We start from the raw sequence: 23,360 nt of genomic DNA, 5'->3' as shown, positions 1-23,360 counted from the left end.
AGATTAGGAAGTTCGTGAATACTGCAATACCCCATCGGCATAGTAAACTTTTCCAATTAGTTTTATATTTACTATATTTTTCAAACCTGTCTTATAAAATAAACAAACTTTAGATAACTCTTTTAAAATAAAGTGTCAAAACCAATTGTCTTATAATTAATGAAAACATCATATAAAACCTACTAAACTATTGTTAACACTTGTGTTTTATTTTTCAGAGTAAAACAATTTCACTATTGGCGCATCTTGTGAAAATTCTACGTCATTGCAATAAAAGTGATTTAAGTTGTATATAATAGAAGTTTAGATGTTCTTATTTCGCTGATTAGCAACTTTAGGTGCAGAATGAAATCACAGGTGCAACTATAAATTTTGAAATAACCTTGTAAAAATATTGTGTTTAAGCAACTAAAGTGTCTAAGCGAGCCTAACGTAGAAAAACAGGCTAGCAGGGTGATTACGTAACTCAAGACTGGCTTGCGACAGGCGTACATCTTGCAATCACCGCTGTCAAACGTCACTTGTTTATTTATTGTATGGAAAAGTGACGTTTGACAGCAGTGGTTGCAAGATTTACGCATGTCGCAAGCCTGTCGCGAGATACGTAATTACCCTGTAGATTTAAGCGGTAAAATTACTAATATTATTATTTAGATATTCGCAGCGAAAATCCTAGGTGTTTCTATCCCTCACGAAATCAAGGGGATTAAGGAAGAAGCAGAATAAGTATTCCAATGGGTTAGGTTCCCATTCATCTCTAAAAAAGAAAATGGAACATTTTTTGCAAACAAAAGCATAAAATAATACTGACAAAATAAACACAGAAGATTACCTTAATCTCTTAGTGTCTACAATTACCTACCAGTTTTGAAGCCTACAGTGCAACAATGTTGAAAATGTTAATAACATGTAAGGTAACAATCCAATAACTTATTTCATTAATATACCTGTGAATATCGTCCTTACGTTTTGTTATATAACAAGGACTCAATTTATCATAAATACTGAACATACTATGGTAGTATCTAATTTGAGTAGGGAGGTAACATACCTATTCGGCTTCCTTCATGATTTTCAATAACTAAGATTTTGACATAGCTGATATCCTAATTTTATTAAGACGACTAAGTATAATATGCCTACCAATCAATTACATTATATAGTATATGTACTTATATAAAACGCGTGTGAATTGTCTTACCGTATATTATAACCCGTAAAAGTAAGCACTTAGTTTAGTGAGCGATAAAGCTGTTATCTATTATGCTCCGGTATAATAGAAACTCAAAAGAAATCGGTACGTACGTTCAGTACCTTTAGTAAGAGTATAATTTGTATGCTCTTAATCGAAAGTCTTGTTTCGACGATCAATAGTTAGCAGCGTCAGAGTAAAATGGAAACGACACCCGCACTACGCTTCAACGAAAATGTTTATAAGACCAGCCATAGAAGCAGAGCCCATGGCCGCAAGTCTGCTAACGCATAAAGACAAACAGACTATCATTGAAAAAAAGTAGGAAGGTAGTAATAAAAAAACTCTATTAATAAACCATTTGACGATAAATAAAATTGATGTTGCTGCTTCCTACGCTACATAAACCTCTAGTGGCTGGTGGATGAATAATTTACAAGAAAAGCGTAAAATGATGATTGGAAACATGCTGCGGTCACGCTTCTTTGATTTTTGTTGTCATTAATATTTTTTTTTTTTTGATTTTTTGCTGACATTGATAACAATTGCAATAGCAGACTTAGACCCCAGGTGGTGAGCTAGCATAGTGGATATGTGAAATGATAAAATAATTATTATACATCACATGATAGCCTAACCATATATCTAGGTTAGGCTACAACTTGCGGAATTTTGTCGTATAGAACTTCATTGTATTTCGCTCGCTTGTCGATTCGCTTCGCTCGAATACCTACCCTTAAACGTCTTAAAAAGTGAAAGTTTACCTACATCTTAAAATAATAATAAAACTTGTGCCATTTAATTTCAATATTTACATTATGTACCTATTTTATTGTATAATGACTTGAAATGTTTCCCGAAGTTATTTTTAAAGACAAATAACTTTTTTATTAAAGTATTTTCGTTGTCTACGCAATACCTGAAAAATGCAACGAATCCGTCCCCTAGAAATATAAGTTACTAGTTATTTTAGTAAGTAGGTATACGTAAAATAAAAGTTTACTTATAGAACTACCACTGAGTTATTGTGCTATATACAGGTACCTACTTATCTTACCCATATTAAAGTACGTAATATATTTGCATCTATTAAACATTACTATAACCGCTAATTTTCAATATCATATATCATACGAGTTTACATTATTAAAATGTAAGCAAGGTGCTTAGAAAATATATAGAAACTTGTTACTACCAGAGTAGTTTTGAGTACTTCTGTAGAATAAAAACCGACGACTAGATTGCCAAGTGCGAGATTTTCCACGAATGTGTACTTATTCGGTCGCGTGAAAGTTTATTACAATTTGTATGGTATCGAAATAGCGCCATCTAGTGACAGTAAGGTTTCCCAGTATTGGAACTAGATGGCGCTTCTTTCATACCATATAAATCGTTTACTTTCACGCAAGCTAGTAAGTAAGCGTAGGTAGAAAATCTCACACTTGGCACTCTGGTCTTACCAAACCATTTGTCGTATATTGGGCACGATTTAATTGTTTTCATATACATAAAGCTGCTGTAAACACTGTTAACCATGTTTCACGGATTGGCAGGTATATCTACCAATTTATTAGAAACGTATTTTCATTTAGGTACGTAGGCACACCTAATAGATTTTATAAAATAAGAATATGTAATTTTTAATTATCAGTATTAACTTCTTTTTTAATATATACTTTATTTTTAAATCTTTTGAAGGTACATACTTGATTATACAAGTAATTAAGGACTGACCTATTTAAAAAATTCACGATACCTTGCTCTAAGCAAAAATGTATGTTTAGGATGCATTTTTGTTCCCTCAAAGCTCAAAATGTATATGTACCGTTAGTTTAATATATTAAAGTAACAAATAAACTAGTTCGTAAGTATTATCTGAGAAAGCTCGAGTGATATAAATGTAAAAAAATAAATTATATTTTAACAAAATGTCTTTAATTTCCATTTATTTTCTTGTTGTTATTAAATGACCGCGATACAATCACGAACCCTTCTATATTTTTATGACATTTAACGATGTTCACGGTTATCTCTTAGGAGACAAATAAGAAGTCTGAACTGTCCCCTAGTCGGGAGCAGAGGGAAGATCGCACTTTTTATTCCTACCTGTCCCTCTGAAGAGACCGATCAGGAGGACAGAGAATAATCCATCGATGAGGTGAGCGAAAGAGGTAAATTATGCATATCTTAACCTTAGCTAATATTTGTTAAAAACTGATATCCCTATCCCGCTGATTCTTTGAATTTTAAATAACGTGCATTAAACGCTCTGAAATCCCCAATAGTATATTAATAAATTTAATACATTATTATTAATATTAGTAATTAGTACTCTATAGCAATTATTATTCTGTATGTACGGGCAGTACCTACTATAGTCCCTTATAATAATTTTGCTAAGATTTTTAAACAAAAAGTAATCCCAGGGTTAGCGTTTACATTTGACATTTGAAATGGACGACCATGCGCTATGATTCAAAGTTTATACAAATTTGACAGCTAAACGTTATTTATTAATTACTTTTGGCGACTTAACACGTAGTTAATTATTAATTTAAAAAAATGCCAGCCAGCCATGCCAAGCCATGGCCAAGTTATTGAAGAAAGCCTGTGTTTTCACTTACCCTGACCCCTACACCGGTATTGAACACATTCAGAACTTTCAAAGCTTATGTATTTAGATAGTCATACGCTGTCCTGACACAAGTCAATATTATTGACAGTATTCTACATATCGTCAGTATTGAAGAATTTAAGTAAATATTGAGAGTCTGCGAAGCTATATGACGGGTATCAAGTAGGATCGACTAAAACGCAATATTCATTTGCATAATTAGGTACTTTAATAAAGTTTTTGTACATTACAGAATTGATTTCAAGCATAAAAACAATATAAATTATTTATTCACACACTATTCTACGAACGACGTCGAATTCAAAACTTTACGGTTAATGAAATGTCAAATTACAATCGATGACTTATTAGGATTAAAATGATAGTTAGATTAGAAGTTTTGTGGTGCTTCATTAATGATTGTATATATCAAATAATAAATGAGGGGTTTTCAGTATATTCATGCTTTTTAGTGTAACAAAAGTTCAAAAAAAGATTTCTTCAAAAATGTTGATTGAAAGTTATGAAAATTTCTACAAAATATAAACGAAATAGCTGTCAGGAATAAATACGAAATTACCCGTTGCAACCAGACTCAGAGGTTATAACGCAGTCTTACTCAATAAATAAACCTGTTCAATAAAAAAACTTATAGACACAATACCAATGATGATTTTACTGAGCCTTATAAGTGTATTGAAAATTATCAAGAATATCGCAGTATTTTTCTGCATTCACCCCAAGTACACTATCGACAATTTATAAAGCCAAATCGTTTCAATAATTCATTGATCATGGAGGCATACTGTCTCATTTATGTACATTCAAAAAATAACATTTTATACACATACTAGAAACCTTTGAACAGTGTTAAGACTAGAAAAGATTAGAGATACAAATTAACTGTACTTTCTTAAGATTATCTAATGGTAACTATAACATGAAACTATTAATTATAACTGTCAATAATAATTAGTGATACAAACTTACTAAATAATACAATTTCGCATATAAATATTTTCTAAATACATAATTATAATAAGGAAAATTATTTTAGTAAAATTCAACCTAGTCGGCAATATTCGCTATTAGGAACAAAATATAATCTATGGCACATACCAATACATTACATAATTCTCAAGATGTCAGATTTATTATTCGGTCGAATCGTGATCGAATTATTGGTGATTGAAAAATCGGCCCAGATTGTTGCCAGTTAAAATTACGCAATGTCCAATACATTCAATACATTTTCAAATGTCAATCAAAGTAACAACTGAATTGCAATTCAAAAAATTTAATTATTTCATTTAGGTACAATTTATTAATAAAACTACTGTTTGTATTTACAGAAATAAATAAGATTTATATAATTTCAACACACATCAAACATCGTAAGATAGTTAAAATAGATGTTTTTTAATATATACTTTTCAATCGCTAAGTTTTCATTGGGTTAACTTTAAATCTTAAGCCCGATATGACAAATTTATTAAAAGAAATATTTTTATGCCAAAGAAAATAAACTCATATTATTATGACAACCAATTTTTTTTTTTGTAAAAACCAATGATTAAAGAAGTAGGATCTGTTACTTTATATATCTGTGCAAAAAAAAAAGTTTGTATAAATTTATGTGTATTTAAGTACTTTTGAGTCTGTTTTGTTTTTCTTCTATGACAAATAAAACATTTTTTTTCAAAGCATTTTATGACTACAAAAAACGCATGCCTATTTAAGTATGAAGGGAATACTTAATGAAGACTTACGCATTGTTTTTATAAAATGTCATAAGCAAATTCACACTTAAAATTGAGCAGATCCAACAATAAAGTACACAATTTCGACAAACATTTTAGCAGATGACACTTTATTTACTCTGGAAATATGGATATGGGACTGTAATGGCGAATTGGCACGCTAAAGCTGTATGACTACAGAATCTTAGGGCTGTTCTTTTTTCACTGGCAAATGCAAACTTTATTATGAGTTGTGTAAAATGCACTGATTTTTATTATTACAGCAGAGCAGGCTGTTTATACTCTGTTTTTGTCAGAAATTGATTGACGTTATTGTGGCGCTGCTAGTTGTGACGCTGCGCTGTAATGCAAGTGTCCAAAGAACTAACATAGAATGCTTTAAACATTATGTTACTAGTTCCAGACCCACTCAAATGTTACATGAGGTGCTTCAAGTGGGAACAAAATTCAAGTTGTAATTCGTATGCAGACAGCTTGTCACCTGACTGACCTTTATAATTAACACTGGACTTGCTGTCCTTATACAAATGACAGTTGTAACTAATATTTAGAAATACAAATTTTAGTTTTTGGATACCAGTAATTCTTATTACAGCTTCACAGATAACAGCGCGAAAATGCCGTCAGTCAATTAGAGACAATAAAAAAGTGAAAATAGCCTGCCAAAACGTAATAAAAGTCACGAGCTTATTATCAAACAAAACACGAAGATATTGTGTAACATTTCATAATGTCAAAATACATGTTTAATTAATTAATGGTGTCCCGGGCTTAAAAGACGCTGATTAATGCTTTGTTTCTTTGTGGTCTAAAATGGAGTCCGTGATCTGCTGGTAAATGGAGCGTTTGTAGATACGTGGCTGACCGTCGCGCAGTCCGTGAGGGTATAGACCGAAGGTCGTGTAATCGTCGAACCAGCTCGTGGTTGGCTGAAAGTATAAAAATAAGGTTACGAACGCGTGATTGCGATAAAGAAAAAAATTGTAAAATTAATATACTAGAGAACTGAAGTTGGAATTGCTACCTATTTGTCCCTACAATACGTCCTTATCGATATTAATAAACAAGCTGAGTTTTTCTTTAACGCGTTATTCTCAGCTCTGATTTCTCATCCGACTAGTAGTCGGATTAGAATTGTTTTGCAAACAGATAAAAGAACCCTTAAAAATATTTGGGTAGACTCTTTCATTGAAACCAGATCCTCGTGGTCTATAGTGGAATATACCTACAACTACATTGATAAGGCCGTTGCACAGGTCAGCTCTCAGAATATGACTTAAAGCGTGTGAAGACATGCCTTTTGGGACATTATGGACAGTTCTGAGCAAGCAGGTTTCCTTACGATGTTTTCCATCATCATTAAGGCAAGTTCCTAAAAAACTTCTCTCCACGATTAAAGCAAATAAATAACTCTTGCATAAATAGTGAAGGGAAACATCCTTTCGATTATCCAAAAGGAGGCCGAAGTGTTAACGACTAGGCTATCACCGCATTACACATTGGTAGGTATTTGCTTTAATAATTTTAATAAAATAACCGATGTGTTTGCCAGCAATTTCACGCACATTAAAAGTTAATAAGAAAATCAAAATTGCTCGGCTAGCAAATATTTGAGCGCCCACATCCAATCTCAAGCAATCGAGAATTCTATTGACGTCAGCATTGGTTCCCACTCAATGACGTCAGAGTTCATACGCGCTGGGGTGGAACCGCTGATTAATATCAAACTTACCATCTTGACAGTTTAATACGTAACTATAAAGATATTCTTAGCAAACACATACGAATTTCATATTTTAGAAAATTTAACATAACAAGATATTCAAATAATAAAGCCGAAGTTCTATCTAATTTAGTTTGTTTTAACGCAACAGCTACTACATAAACTAACAGAAATATAATTTATTTATTTTTTAACCACGCATTTGCACTTAGCCTGTATGCACGTTGACCGCTAAATACAAGGAAAAATTCATCGTTCTTAGGTTTTCCGCTTTAATTTTCCATCTGCGTAAACGTCAAATGAATAACCTTTTCCTTATAAAGTCTGTATTGTTTGTATTTATTTGTATTTGATATCCCTACGGTGGAGAGGATGACTGTCTTGTAAATACGTAACGTATGATAGCATGCTAAATATCTAAAGTGTTGACATAACCTGGTTATTGATTATGGTTGCGAAAGCAGCATATCAAAAACATTGTTTATAGATTTTTCCGTAAACATATTTCAATTTTTCTCTTCGAATGTTGAAAACATTTGAAGTGAGTTGTAATATATTATTGGTATGGTACCCGTACATTTTACTTTTGAGCTATGATCAAATTTTGTGATCCGCATCGTCAAATTGACGGACGACGAAGGTGTAAAGTAAATCGATAGCAAATTACGTCAGTCTTTTTATTTCCTTAGACCTAATACTACTAAAGTTTAGATACATGATATTTGGCGTCAATCTCACTAAGCCAAGACACTAAATGAACTCAGCTCAACTTCTAATTCAATGGCTTAATATGAGATTTACATTCTCGCATTTGCAGTCGCTTTCGAGCATGGAACAGTGTAGCATCAGAGTAAAATGCACCTAATCTATATAGAGTTAAAGCTTAAATAAAGCAACCCTTTAACCGCTTTAGCAGTGAGCTAGTATTTAATCATATCAACATAGTTTTGCGATACCCGAAACAAATCGCGTGCAAATCTCATGATATTATTTACCTTGAAAGACTCACTGATAGTGGATGTGTTTCAACTTGAATAAGGTTCATTTTCGTTTGACATAAAATAGTACACTTTTGAAATGCCCACCGAAAATCAAGCGTGCCAAACTTAATGTGCTGTTTCAACTTGAAATAGCCTCTTATATTGAATGTTTGAATGTGAAACAACATCATAAAAGAACATGCGTCAAGCTATACATAAATAAAATTATATTCATTAATTTTACTAAAATAAATAAAGATTTTTTAATGACTAACAACATTTAATAGCAGCGGCTGAAAAAAAAATCTAAAACTAATTAATTTGATCTGAAATCAAGTCAAATTGAAGAGCAATTTGTCAACATTATGGACATACCGTGCTTGTATACTCGTTGATTTAAGTAGCGAGTAAAAAGCAAAATACCAAGCACGGATTTCAAATAAAACTATTCAACATTGATTGAAGTAAGAATCGTATACATGCTATGACTTGTTAATCAAAATAAACTTTTCCAGTTTTTCTTAAAATTAAATTCTGACTAATCCTCGTCGGCAGAGTGAATAACTTATTAAGCTGAGGATGTAACATACACCTGATAATAAGTTTATGAACAAAAATTGTAAAATAATTATAAATACTAAATGTAATACTATTGTAAAGCTATATACAACTTTATTATTATGTAAATGGAAATTTCGTTCTATTGGCCAACTAAGATTTTATCTTCGTATAACTACATGCACTTTTTTGTCATGGCCTTTGTACGTGATTTGTTTCAGGTATCACTAAACTATAACGTCTAAATAAAATTATAATAATTACAATCGTTCCGCTGAGTGCGGTAAAAATGTTCCGGCTTTTAAGGTTAAATACAGTTTGAATTAGATCCAAGTTACTCTTATTTCCAGCAAACACATAGGATGAAGTTAAAATAAAATCTATATCTAATAAGTATATTATCTCACCTCAAGTTTGAAGTTCAGTATTTTGGCGGAGGTCTGGTGCCGTGGTACGGTGACGACGCGCGACACTGGGAAGTATCCTGGTTTATTTGCTGTCACTTCGTAGTGACCTGGGGTCAGCAGACGGTAATAGTCGCCGTACGCTCCTGGTGACAGGATATTATCACATTATTTACATATTTTTAGTATTAGTATTATTTATTTTACCGTATAGTTTATTTTACCATAGGGAAATATGTATTAGTTTATTTTACTTATTTTATATATGTACTTTTTTTGTAATTATTAATATGTATTCTTAGGGCTTTGCGCACCGCTATAATGGATTCATATGTTAGTCAATTCCTCATAATGGTTGCCTGGAACAAATCACTATCAGTGATAAGGCCGCCTTTGTTACACAAATTTAAATGACTTGTACCTTTGTTCTCTTTTATTTATTTCATGTGTGCAATAAAGTGTTTTTGATTGATTGATGTTTTAACACTTACTTTTGGAAGAAAATGCATTTAGGCTAGAGTCTATTCTTTTTGGTTTGATCATTCAAACGAGACACTTATATAGTATTATTAATTTATTACACATTTAAAAAATATATATTGCACTTTAAGTCTATATAACATTGACAAGTACGATGTGATCCAAAAAGTGTCTTCACTCAGTATGTTTGCTATGTCTGACCTAGTTTATCCACGTTATAAATTAAAAAATAAGTCTAAATTCGGAGTGATAATAGAGAGTCAATGTTATATAGACTTTAAGTTTAATTTTTTTGTGTATACCCAAATAAAAGTTTTCTTTCTTTCATAAAATAACGAAGTGCTTCATGATAGTCAAAATTTCAATCGATGGACGCACGCTGTTGGGATTAAGTCTTTTGTAGGAATTTCGACTTTCTTCGCTTAAGTCCAACGATGGTGGGAAGTATACAAACGCTAGGCTTTTCTGTGCGGCGTCGGCACTCAAGCATTTTGGGACTCCATACGTGCATCAATCCACCGAGCTGTCCTTTCTTTAGCTTAGCAATGAGCTATGTAAATAAGTTGGTTCTAATTCCGGTGCTACTATTTCTTAATGTTTTTCTTTTAAACATCAGATCTCAGGCAGGGTTTCCAAATTTTTAATTTTTACTGGTCTGGTTTTTTTGCGAGGCCTCGGCCGTAACTAGTTTCAACCCTACCGACACAGACGTACCGACAAGCAATGTCACTGATAAGGGGATGGGTTTGACATAATGTCATACCCGTTACAAGTTAGCCCGCTCCCCTTACTACCAGATTAAATTGCAGTCAAGGGCTAACTTGTAAGTGGAAGAAATAAAATAAAAAATGGTTTAGCGTGACCCGAGAATCGAACCGAAGACCTGTGGATCCATAGTCGAATATGCTAAGCACTAGACCAACAAGGCAGTTATTGGCTGCCACATTGTATACAATGTGAAAATAAATCCGCCAGACACAACCTACTGCAACAAGGAAGTAAAAGTACATATTATAAGTACGTCAACAAAAAACTACAGGTATAAGTACGAAGTAGGTGTAAAGTATATAATTCGTACACTACTATACTGCTTAAGGTAACCTATTACATTTAAGATAGGGTAAGTATACCTGTTCGCAATAACTTTAACTCAATTTCGAAGATAAAAACATTTATTATTATTGTTATACATGTAACCGAATTACGAAATGATGTTGGAGGGTGCATAAGTAGGTATATTTTATAAGGGATCACCCTGTAAAAATATTAAATCAAAAGAAGCATTTTTTTTTTCCATACAAATTAATTCAAAACATTCGAAGTGACAACCCTATTGAAGATAAAAGACCGACACGCGCATAGTATCTACACTACGCGACGTGTACCTAATAAAGTAACAGGAGTCACTTTATTAGAGTGATGTGATGCAAAATTAAAATCAATCTGAGTTCTCTCATTAAAGACTATGGCAGTGGGTTACTCAAAAACTATTAGCTTCTCGGTTTCACAGATAAGTCTCAGAGACAGTACATAATGTACCTCTAAAGACTGTGAAGCATTATTTCGGTTTTCATTTACACGTTGTACAATGCTCAGTGATGATTAGAGCTTGTTCAAGCAACCCGGAGGATACAACGGCACAAATAACGTCATCCAACGACCAGGCATAACCGCTTAATCATCAATCAATCATCTTTGCGCGAACAGGTATTTTTGGGGGTCTTTACCGAAAAATACCGTCAGATTACCTAAAATCTGTATTTGAACTTAACTTCGACCGAGATAACCTGGCCTGTACTATACCGTAACACTAAAATCTTGGCAGCCAAATGACCGAGAATGCGTCAAACATACAAAGAAGCTCTTAATCACTCCTAATTGAATAAACCGAATGCAAACGACCTGCGCGAGACAATACATTGTTGACATTCTGTTCGCCAAATAAGGGTATTGTGTACTTGAATCTTAAGACAAATAAATGACGGACTATATTTTTTTTTATATCAATATCAACGTGTATGTACTTTGTGGTAACGGCGGATCAAAATACAGTTGTCACCATACACCACTCCTATTACCGCGGATGTCGTAACTCGCCAGTAAGGGAATAAAACAATAAAACAGGCAGCAGCGTTCTCAGTGCAGTATGCTACAACTAGCATACGAATGTGGTTATCAAAATCACCTCGCACTAATAATAAAAACACATTTATGCATGAATGCTTCATAAGTGTCTGTGATAGGCCTACATGAATAAAGAATTTTTGAATTTGAATTGACTGCATTGATCAACCAAGCGTGTTGATTATGGGCAAACTTCAGATCAGCAGTGGACTGTCAAAGGCTATGATGATGCAATTTATCTGTAAGTACTATCTTTTTGTATTCTCAGGCAACACAAGCAAAACGAGTTCTTGAAAAGCTAAAGAAAATCGGTCCCTCTATAACGACCAATAATTTACCAAAGAGAAACCTGGACATAATCTTTCTCAAGATTTTACAAGAAAACATGAGAATATGAAACGTCGGTCTCTTTAAATTTTTATGAGTAAAATCAGTCTGAGCTACAACTGTCCTTATTGCACTCTACGCGTAAGACAGGCTCAGCGCGACGGCAATGGTTTTTGTTAAAACTATTCATCAAATTTGTCTCAGCTTTACCATCGTTTTAGGGGCTTAGAAATAATTGAGGCATAATGTCTAATCTTGAAGTTTGGTCGCCATATAAAAGTACATTTTTATCTGAACCTCACCATGAAAATTGTAAGCACAATTTAGCATGTAAGGCCCTAAGCATTACAAATAAATGTTGAATAACTTCGGAATATGACATATTTTGAAACATGGGTCAGTTGAAGTGAATATTCTGACGTTACACCGCTATTTTGTTCCAGATATGCTGTCAGTCGTCAAAAAGTGTCTCCTAGCTAAGGATGTTATATGTACTTCATCATCATCACCTCAACCGATTGAAGTCCACCGCTGGACATAGGTCTTTTGTAGAGAGTTCCAAGTCCGGTCCTGAGCCGCTTGTTCCCAGCGGCTCCCAGCGACTCGTTCCAGCGGCTCCCAGCGACTCGTAAGACTCGGGGTGTAAGGGGGAGACTAGTACCAGTCAGCCTACTCAACCGTCAACCTCACCTGCCCATGGTTTGTCGTCAGAGCCTCGTTGGTGAGGCTTTGAGGCGACCGACCAATGGCGGTATAACCATTCTTTGCCCAGCTGGTCCAAAAATCAACTGACGGGTAACGGGCAGCAGCGTTACCGGTGCGAAAGGACCAGCACTGCGATCACCAACCCGCATGCCAAACGTGGTGATTATTGGCATATCTTTATAAGGGGTGAAAAAACCAACCATATATACTTAGTAGAATGCATATTGAATGATCGGATATCATCAGTCAATAATCAATTGACGTCACAAACAGGATGCGTGTGGGATGCTACTAGGTCGATACGCGTACCTATGTATATTTAGCATCAGCGCGATACGATTTCTATGCGATATACCTACATATGAAGCGGCGATAGCCCAGTTGGGAGGACTTCGAGATCACTTCCGGTGGCCGAGTTCAAATCCCATTACGAACCTCGAACTTTTTTAAGTTATGTGCGTTTTAAGCAATTAAAGTATCACTTGCTTCAATGGTGAATGAAAGCATCGCAATAATTTAAGTTTCCTGCCAGAGAGTTCTTCATAAAGGTGTGTGGAGTCCACATTCGCACTGCACTGGGCCAGCGTGGTGGACTACGGCCTTAACCCAATAGGTAATAGGTTGATATGACGATGATGATGATTATACCTACATATATTATACAACTTGTTGTCAGATGATAATAATTACTACTGGTATATTTAAATAAGTGTATTTAAATTGTATACGTTATTATGATGGCTTGATTTGGGATTTCCCGGGCATTCACTAACATGTGATAATAGTTGTTAAAACCCACCAATACCAAATGGAGCAGCATGGTGAGTTTAGGCTTGTAAACCTACTTTTTTATGAAAGGAAACCAGTGCCTAGCTGTGATATGTTGATAGGGTGATGATAAAGATTATCTATATATATACATATATATTTTATACTAATATTATAAAGAGGTAAGATTATTATTTACCCATTTTCTCGGAAAAAGAAAGCTAAACTATCACTAAGTAACATAGGCTATCATTTATTTTCAAAAAAATTGCAGATTCTTAGGAAAATTGCAATAATTTTACCCAAAGTAGCAAATTTTTGCCTATATTTTGTTTCATTACTCGACGTGCGTTGGGAAAACTATTAGAGCAGTGGCGTGCATAGGGTTTTCGGTCAGGGTATGCATAAAAAAAATAGGTACTGAACATGCTATTTTGATGTTACTGTATAATTTTATTTGTGAGTAGGTACCTAACCTAACATTGTTTGTGATACCCATGTAGATCTTCTCATCATCTCCTATTTCCAGTAGGTATAGTAAGCTCTGAGACGACCGACTAGTGAGTTTTTAAAATTGTCTGCCATTGCGGCAATTACATTAAATAATGTTTTTTAGTGTAAACAATAAACAAACATAGGTATTATTATAAATAAATAATGAAACAAAACATTGATCACTGCTATTCGCCTGTTTCTGTAAGTCAGTCAGAGCTCTTTTTACGTGCCGCTCCTTGTAGGTGCATTCCTTCCTTTACGAATAATCTCAATTAAACGTTAGTTAAGAATTAGCTCTAAACTTACCTACATTTTCCAAGCACACTGAACCATCAGATCACACGCCGAATATAAGAACTTTCTTACACTAAGAATATTCCTCACAATCATTTACAAACAGTACACTGTCACAAAGGTTAATTTTAACAATAATAATTGTAACTATTTACAAACAACCGTACAGCAAACGAAAAAAACAGTAATTAATTCTAATTCGGTGAATATAAGTTGTTATGACAGAAGGTAAAAGGTAAACAATAATGGCGCTGAGCGATCGCCAGCGATAATGAGAATATCATACTTAGTCAAAATATGTCCGTAATATTTTCTTAGTACACAAATGCTATTAAAAGTTGTCATTTGAAGAATATTACTTCATCAGTTACCAATCGCACCTGGTATACGTTAATAATTTATTTAACATAATTCGGCAACTTTTAATTTGGTTATTTTAATATACTTTTTGAACAAATTAGGTACTTATAAATTTCTAAAGACCTTGAATGTAATAAAATTCATTGATAAATTTTTTAACTACAAAAAAGAATTATTGCCGTTTAAAACAATAACAAACAAAGCAAATTACATGTGCTTATAAAAAAAAAAAGCATACATTTGGATTTCAAATTTCCGTAAGCAGTGCTTTTAAGATTTGCACACAAGCGAAACCCCTATACTGGAAACCTGGAAAACTCGCACACATAGAAAGAGCCAAATATTGTGTAAGCACGCACGCGATTATATCACTACACACCAGAACTTCCTTGTGTGCTGGTGCACACAAGTAACGACAGATGCATTCAATCGCCGTGCTTCTATGGAGACCGCGGCGGCGCGGCGCATTAATTCGAGCGACGAATAAACGATTTGCCCGGCAATGGATACTTAATCGTGAAAACCCCAGCTAATTTTATGAGATTTAAATTATATTTAAAGCGTTACTTATTATTTAGGGATACTGTTTAAAATTAAAATATAGTCGAAATATTATGCAGTTTGTCTATTTTAGTTCTAAACCATGACACGGGACTTGTCCATTGATTTACATAGAAGTGCGGCCGGTTTTAACTAGATGGCGCTTTTATAGTTTTCTATAAATTGTTTAATTTTTTTTCAATCTTTAAATTTTAAGTCGTCCTTATGGTCTGAGAGGCCCTGAGGTCAGGGTATGCACTGCTTATTTGCATCTATGAGATGCACGCCACTGTATTAGTGGTACATAAAAGTAATATATTATAGTACTGATTATCATCTACAAAAATGTCCGCGGGAGAATATATCAAACGATCATAGTTAAGTCGCAAAAGCAGCTTTTTTGTTCTGAAATTTTGTTCAAGGTTTGTTTTGTCAAAAGTTCATTACAATTGGACATTTAATTAAGAAGTTATCGCGAGTTTAAAAGATTAAGGTCTACACCTAAACAAAAAGGTACTTTTAAGAGATATACTTCATTTAAAAGTTTAATTTTAAAAACAGATTGTTTTTACAAGATTACACTTTTATTTAAAAATATCTGTAGAACTACACCTTAATTGCTTGGACACTAAACTCTCAAATAAACAATCCCTCCGGGAATCTTTTAAAGCAAAAACAAACACGGATGAAGTCGTGGGCATCATCTATTTGGAACATACATAAATAATTAAATACAGTAACATTTAAAATCTTACCAGTCGTGATGTCGTGCCGTATAGGTCGAGGCACGGATCCGGTGATGTTGACAACCGATATTATAGCGTTCTGGATGAATCCGGAGTCGTCACTGACGATGCCCTTAACGCCGGTGTGAGCTTTCCAAATGAACGCCAACAAAGCATCCTTGTTTCGAATCCATTCTTTTTCCAAATCCCTTTCATCGGTGTACTTCTGGCAACCCAGTTCGAGCGTAATTTCGAACGCGTTAGTCGCTAAGTAGTTGAAATCTTGCATACCTATAAATTTGAAATTTTAAAAACAACCGACTTTTAATGTAATAGTCAAGCTGTTCTATTTTATAAGCACATTGGGGGAGTTGAAATAAATATATAATGCGCCATTTTGTGGCAACGGCCCTCTTGGACAGATTATCATCAAACATAGCTATATACATAGCCCGACTAACCGAACAAATAAAAAAAAGTCACAATCGGTTCATCCGTTACCAAAACCAGCCAGATACAAATAGTATAGCCATAGAGATTTTATTACAAGTTTATACATACTATAATGCGAAAAGACTTTTTCCCCAACCTATGTATGCCTATGTATGATTTGTGTACGATATTATTTGGATCAGTTCTATTAGACATTAATTTCATATTTTTTGACGAAATTATTAATTTAATTATATGTAATTAATTTATATTAATTAATTAGGAGATTACTTAGATTTATTTACTCCCATGTGTTTAAAAAATGTATCCACCCGATCAGATAAAGTCCGTAGTATAATCGTGCTTTTGAGTTTCTTCTAACTGACAAACAAAAGACACGCATAAAGAATATGTTTACGTTTTGAAGAATAATTTTTCGATTAAGTGCCTTTCTAGTCAAAACTCCGTGCTTGATTTTTGCAATCAATCAAGTATAATTTTTGTAAAGTGACTATCAGCGCGATTAACAATAGTAGTAAATAACATTACACAAACCCGTTCACATCTCATGGCTAACCGCATAAAAATGTCACGAGTACGAGTTTAAGCAATTATACTCAGCGTTTCCTGTTTTATAGACGACAGCAAATTATCTCATTTAGCTCAAGTAACTATTACTGGTTATTACAGGATAATATGTTATTAACGAATCTTCCACGTTCAAATTTCACATGTTTAGGGTCACCCCGCAGGTTCGTGCACCTTTTTTTCGGTTTTTAAAGTATCCCGTAGGAGCCGTAGTCTTCCAAGAGAAAAAGAGTCATATCCAGGACGCATCTTGTCCAGATCGAATCGACTATGAAGTCAGGTAACAAAAATTCCGGGAACGTTAACCGTGTGCTTTACCGAGATAAAAAGCAACATAATATATCTGTCAATCTCCAGCATGCGAGCTAACTATGTGTATGCTAAATTTCATCAAGATATGAATACCGCAATGGTTGAGTCAACCGTAAGTAACAATCAAAGGTTCGAAGGTTTAAAGCGCTATATAGCACATACTCGTAGCTCGGAGAACAGGTGAAAGTTGGAGACCCAAAGTGCTGGAGTGGCGCCCATGCCGTTGAAAGCGCAGCGTTGGTAGAACCCCAAAAAGGTGGACAGACAATATAAAATGAGAAGACCTATTTCCAGCAGTGGACAAGGTGATGATAATGATATTTTTGCGTTACACGGCTCTTTAGATATACTGTTATCTTTGATTTCTTTAAGTAATATGAAACTGCCCGGCAATAGGTAAGTATTAAATAAGCATAAGTCATTGATTGATATATACATACAATTAGAAGTCATTGCATTTAAAATGGCAATGACCTAACCAAGTCATTCATCTCCATAAACCCGCAGCGAGCAAGAACAATAAATAGGATGATACTGTACAACACAATATTCGGTATGTATGACTAAGTGGTACTACTTTTTTTTTTACTCGATGATAAGTTAGCGCTAAATTGCGATCACATCTGACGGTTTTAATAACCATTTAAGTATAGATAGATAGATAGTACCTAAAAGTGGAGCTTTTTGTGACAAAGCTCGTCTGGGGAATTATCTACTACCGCCTAGCTGCTTATACACAGCACAGCACAGTAAATATAAAAACAAAGGGCGGCAAGTTGCGGTAGGCGATCCGTCCACCTCGTAGGGAGTCTAACAAAACTGCTCTTCCCATTCGCCATTCAACACCTTGGGACCCTAACGTCTTACGATACTGAAGCATCAAGATATATTAAGATAAATATCCCAAAACCCTCTTTTCATCATACACTAGTTTAAAATGCCCTTCCGAGATGTGTTCCGAGAAGTTTCTTGATGAAGTTATACTGATGTGTATTTTTTCTGATTCTTACAACCTTTAAAACAATAGCAAATTAGACCAAATCTACTGATTCCATAAAGAGATAAAGGTTAAGCCAGTAAAGTCGTAACCGAGCGTAAAGCAAAACGTGATTACTATTATAAATATAAACTATGTAAAAGTATATAAAATCTAAAACGTCTGCGAAACGTTTTCGAAGGCACAGTTCCTAAAATGCTGGCAGCATTGCCCCTTTGGATGGCCAAACTAATTCTGGGTCAAGGTAAATGCCCGCTCTAGGATCACCGGTTGACTCGATTAAGCTAGGTTAAGCTTAGATTCCTAATAGATCTAATAAGAAAGAAAAAAAAAATATGATACGAACCTCCCTTCAAGCTGTACCAAGCGGCGCCATTGGTAACCCCGCCCTGCTTGCCGAAGTTGTATGCCGTGGAGTCATCACTGCTAATGCGACATCCCGCCCGGCTGCCCGATGCCATATCCGCGTGCGCGCTTGCGTACGCCATAGCTAACTCTCTAAAGTGAGCAATGAAGTAACAACACGTTTAGCTGGTTAAATCTAACGCCAGGCTATTCGGTTTTGAAACCCTATATAATCTTGTAATAATAACGGTTATATTTCAATGAAACAGATAAGACAGTGCGCCAAGAAAGCTTCCTTAGAAACGTTTATGTAAGGATAGCGATATCAAACTAAGGCCGCATATTTTATGAACAATAAATACATATATAAGATCCAAAAGTTAAAATTAATATAAGAAAAATACAACAGTACATACAGTCAGTGGCGTGCACTGGGCTTCTAGGCAGGGTATGCATACAGCAGGAGAATTGCATAAAACGGCAAAAATCCTTCTCTTATACGAGTTATATATAAATTTTAGGGTATGCAGTGCTTTTGTGCATATATGAAGTGCACGCCACTGCATACAGTTTGCAGCAAACATGCTAAAACGCGCGACATATTTCGAAAAAAATTTTTTTTACTCTAAATTAAACACAAAGCCTACGTTCAATAAAGGTTCATTACCTTGAAATTTACTCTGCAGCTAACTTTGTTATATATTTGTTATTTTAAAAATACAAAACAAAGGTTATCAAAGCGTTGTTTTTAATGTTACTCCATATCTTAGAAAATCTGATTCGATTTTATGTTTGTATAATCATAGTTTTCATTGTTCATATGGATTTCAGGTTATTAATATAAAACCGAATTATATTTTTTTCATCTGTCAGTGTATGTACGAGTTCGATTTACGATTACTAGCGCACAGCCTAATCTGTTTCGTAACTTTAGATGGTACCCAACGACTTTAGTCATCATCTAAGAGTTGGCGAAACGTTTGTTTTTATTCTTTAAGCAATTTTTTCATACGATTTAAGCGTTTCCTAGGAGTAGTGAAAACGCGCATTAGTGGTTTATTTAAGCCGTATATAAATTCAATTAACATACAGAAGTCCGCGTCGTAAAACTAAACTATATCATAATTAAATTAAACAAATACCTTTGTGCTTAATTTTACCGCTTACTCGCTAAGCCGATAGCGAGTCGTTATAAAAAGCAAGCCAACAAACAATCTTTTGAACCAATGAGGCGATCAAGCGTCACTAAATACTATTACGTCGTACCTATGCCATGGAACAAAGCCACCATATGTAGCTTTTTATTATATAACCCGTTTGTGTATCTACTTATACAAAATCACATCTGATTGTTATTGATTAGACATTTTAAAAGAGTATAGTTTTATCAAAGTATATACAACGTGTGACCGCATTAAGAAATAATGAAGGATGCATAAGTACATAATAATTCATAAGGGATAAAACTGTAAATATATTAAATCAAAAGAATCATTATTTTCCATACAAACGAATTCAAAACATTCTTAGTGTTTACTTATGACAACCCTATTGAAGATAAAAGACCGACACAGGCATAGCGATTCGCATATTCAAATATTATGCATTATTATAGTACCTACGCTACGCGACGCGTACCTAATAAAGTGACAGGAGTCACATGATTTTAATTTTTATTGAGGGCTGTGTCTGATTTCTTTGAGTAAAAGCTATGGCAGTGGTTTATTCAAAAATTATAAGGATTTTTGGTTTCACTGATAAGTCTCAGAGATAGTAAATAATGTACCGCTAAAGCAGAGCAGAGCTTTGAGGATTGCCAAATTTCAGTGGTATCCTTAAATATTTTTTTACCGCATTTCTAGTAAAAAATTGTTAAGGTGAGAGGTCAAACATTTTCTAGCTTAAATGCAAGCACATCGCACCATAGATGTTATCATTACTTTTCTTTATTAGTAAAACAAATAAGAAACCACAACAGTATGTTTACTTTTAAGTTATTAAAATCCTTAATAGTCCTTACGCATCTTACTAATATTATAAATGCATAAGGGTGTTTGTTTGTCCTTCTGTCATGCCCTAACTAAGCAACTAATCTACTTGATTTTTGGCGTAGAGTTAGTCAAAAGGATGGATAGTAACATGGCTACTTTTTATCCCAGGAAACAATAACGTGACGAAATAAACGCGGACAAAGAATGTGGTCAACTGCTAGTTCATTAATGAATAAATTATACTTGTGTACTCTTGTTGCTCCATTGCAGAAGTAAGTTAATAAAAAACATAATTTTGTTATGATTAAAATTTTACCTGAAGGTGTCATCATCAGGACTAGCAGAATATTCAGAGACTGGAGCACCACTCCTGCTTTCATCGTAAGGATAATTAGCGACCAAGTCCCCTCCATGCATGGCTGCACTCAGCACAAATGGGACGGACATAATCCAACGCATCACAGCACGAGTTTCTGGTTCAAGCTATAGAACACTTTTATTTTATGTATGCTGTTGCATTATGTTACAGTGAACATAAATAAAATTTAAAGATAAATTTATCGTACAAAGGAATTGCAAATCTTCTCACTTGTGGTGGTTTTGATTGAACTTTTATATACAAAAAAGAATACATATACCAAATACAACATTTAGTGAATTATTGACAACAACAACAAAGATAGCAAAGCAAATCAATTTAATGTATTAAAGTATGAACTGAAACTAAATAATTATCTCAACACATACAATAGACATTTTCCTAATTGTTAATTAAAATAGAAAAAACCTGAATGTTACGGTCACACAAGCAATTGCTTTTGATTGATTAAATCTAATTGGCAAATATAATGTTTATTTTTGTATTAAAATATTTCTCAATGTTATAAAGTAACTAGAATAAAATACTTACTGGGGCAGCGAGGCGTGTCAAATCCTTAAGTAAATGGTTGTTATGACTTATACCCTGACGTTCAAACTCAAATGTAATTGCATCTAAATCTGGGAAATTTCTATTCAAATCCACAGAATGGTTGTTATTACGCCCAATTAGATAATCTTGACCTCCCTAAAAATATAAATTAATTAATATTTACATTTATAACAATTTTAAAAAATTAGCAAAAATAATCCCTACAAGTTCAAATATTTATAACAGTTACTTTATTTCAGTTCAATTCATTCTTTAGAAGTACCTGTAATTTATTTTGTACTCATTTACCTAACAGTGCTATATGGACTTAATTAAGGGTCTAAACAGCAAGTTGAATCAAGGGCAACATGGTATTTGTGCTTTAATCTAGCGTTAACAGCAATCCTGAATTTTGAATCCTCAACTTTCCATCATACACAATTATGAAATAAGGGTCAATAAAACTGTACAAACAGCCTATTAATACTTAACAACATCCAGTTAGCAGACTGAACTATTGATATTAAAGTATTGTAAGTTCAGTAGAATTTTACAATTAATTTAACAACTGTCTCATTTTACAATTTAATGAGGAAAAAGAGAATGATACTTACAGCATCTGTAGACAATTGCCATCCATCGGGATTCATTGACGGCAGTAAATGTATCCGAGTGTTATGAATAAGTGCCCTGATGTGTCGGTCGTGGTAATTGTACTGGTCACAGAGGTAGTGTGCAAGGCCTAACATTAGTTCTCTCCCAAGAACCTCGTTTCCGTGTATATTTCCCACGTATTTTACTTCTGGTTTGTCTTAATGAAGAAATTAATTTAATTTTAATCAATCATACAATACCTTTTTCATACTATATAAATAAAAAAAGGAACATCAATTTTATTTACTTCTAATTTTAATTATTAAATTTTACATAGCGATACAATAAATAGAAATAATTATTAAAACTCACATGGCTGATGAACTCCAGGACTGTCGGAAAATTCAATAACATAGAGAGGTACATTTCTAACAGAGGGCTCTGTTAGTGCATACACTCTAGTAATATTAGGGCATTTTTCGTGAACTTCTTCTAAAACCAAGGGTAGTTCTTCATTGTTGTGATGTTTCCAGACGAATTCGGCAGAAACAACAACGAAGAAAGCAAGATAAAACGGTTTGTACGATGCCATCATATTGAGATACTTTATTGAATTATTTGACACAAATTAAAATTCATAAATACATAACAATCTCAATAGAATCAATTCATACGACGAACTTTCGTTACACGTCGCACTCACTTCACCACTTCACGCAGTACAAACTACAAAGTTGAAAGTATCGATCGATTTTCCCGCGGTACTGTACCTACCTACCCGCGGCGACTGTGAATTGAGATATCTTTTTTTAATGTTGGTAAGTCTGTTTATATGTTGCCAAGTAATGAGCGCAAATTACCCTTAAATCGTACCTATTTAAGCTACGGTTTTGCATTATATATACAATATACAGATACATTTTTAAAAGGAAAAATAGTAACAATTGCAATTAAATAGTGATGCCTCGCTGTCACTAAATTAATTCCGAAAATTGGAGAATACCACCGATTCTGTGGTATAAGAACTCCCATATATTATGAAACACAATGTGGTTTTTCTTCTTCTTTGTAAATTCTATTGAAATAAGATTTCAATATTATGTTGCAATTTATTTACTATAAAACAACTACAGAGCACCTAT

The 23,360-nt window shown here is 33.9% G+C and overlaps 2 protein-coding genes across 5 annotated transcripts in view; one reads left to right on the top strand and one right to left on the bottom strand.

Annotated features, from left to right (window-relative positions):
* Positions 1-3,125, top strand: part of LOC120625602 — a 44,412-nt gene extending 41,287 nt beyond the window's left edge. For all 4 annotated transcript variants that reach the window (XR_005658818.1, XR_005658817.1, XM_039892667.1 and 1 more), the window contains one exon: positions 219-3,125. The gene's annotated coding sequence lies outside the window, so the exon portion shown is untranslated. The remainder of the gene's footprint in view (positions 1-218) is intronic.
* Positions 3,126-4,012: 887 nt separating this feature from the next.
* LOC120625743 (carboxypeptidase E-like) lies at positions 4,013-22,996 on the bottom strand. Its single transcript, XM_039892917.1, has 8 exons — positions 22,591-22,996; positions 22,239-22,435; positions 21,625-21,780; positions 21,031-21,197; positions 18,725-18,876; positions 16,080-16,340; positions 9,235-9,377; positions 4,013-6,495 (listed from the first exon to the last, which is right to left on the bottom strand). Exons 1-8 carry the CDS (start codon positions 22,811-22,813, stop codon positions 6,352-6,354), a joined length of 1,443 nt encoding a protein of 480 aa, XP_039748851.1. The 5' UTR covers positions 22,814-22,996; the 3' UTR covers positions 4,013-6,351.
* Between the last annotated feature and the right edge of the window lie 364 nt (positions 22,997-23,360).

This window comes from Pararge aegeria, chromosome 8 (genome assembly GCF_905163445.1).
Source record: "Pararge aegeria chromosome 8, ilParAegt1.1, whole genome shotgun sequence".
Taxonomy (NCBI): domain Eukaryota; kingdom Metazoa; phylum Arthropoda; class Insecta; order Lepidoptera; family Nymphalidae; genus Pararge; species Pararge aegeria.
Note: the sequence above shows the minus strand (reverse complement) of the source record. Positions and strands in the feature narration are given on the sequence as shown.

Coding starts and splice junctions, on each gene's coding strand:
- LOC120625743 (XM_039892917.1), bottom strand. CDS start 22,813: ATGATGGCATCGTACAAACCGTTTTATCTTGCTTTCTTCGTTGTTGTT. Junction 16,341..18,724: donor TTGGTACAGCTTGAAGGGAG/GTTCGTATCATA, acceptor TCAAATTTATAG/GTATGCAAGATTTCAACTAC. Junction 9,378..16,079: donor ACGGCACGACATCACGACTG/GTAAGATTTTAA, acceptor TCCTGTCACCAG/GAGCGTACGGCGACTATTAC.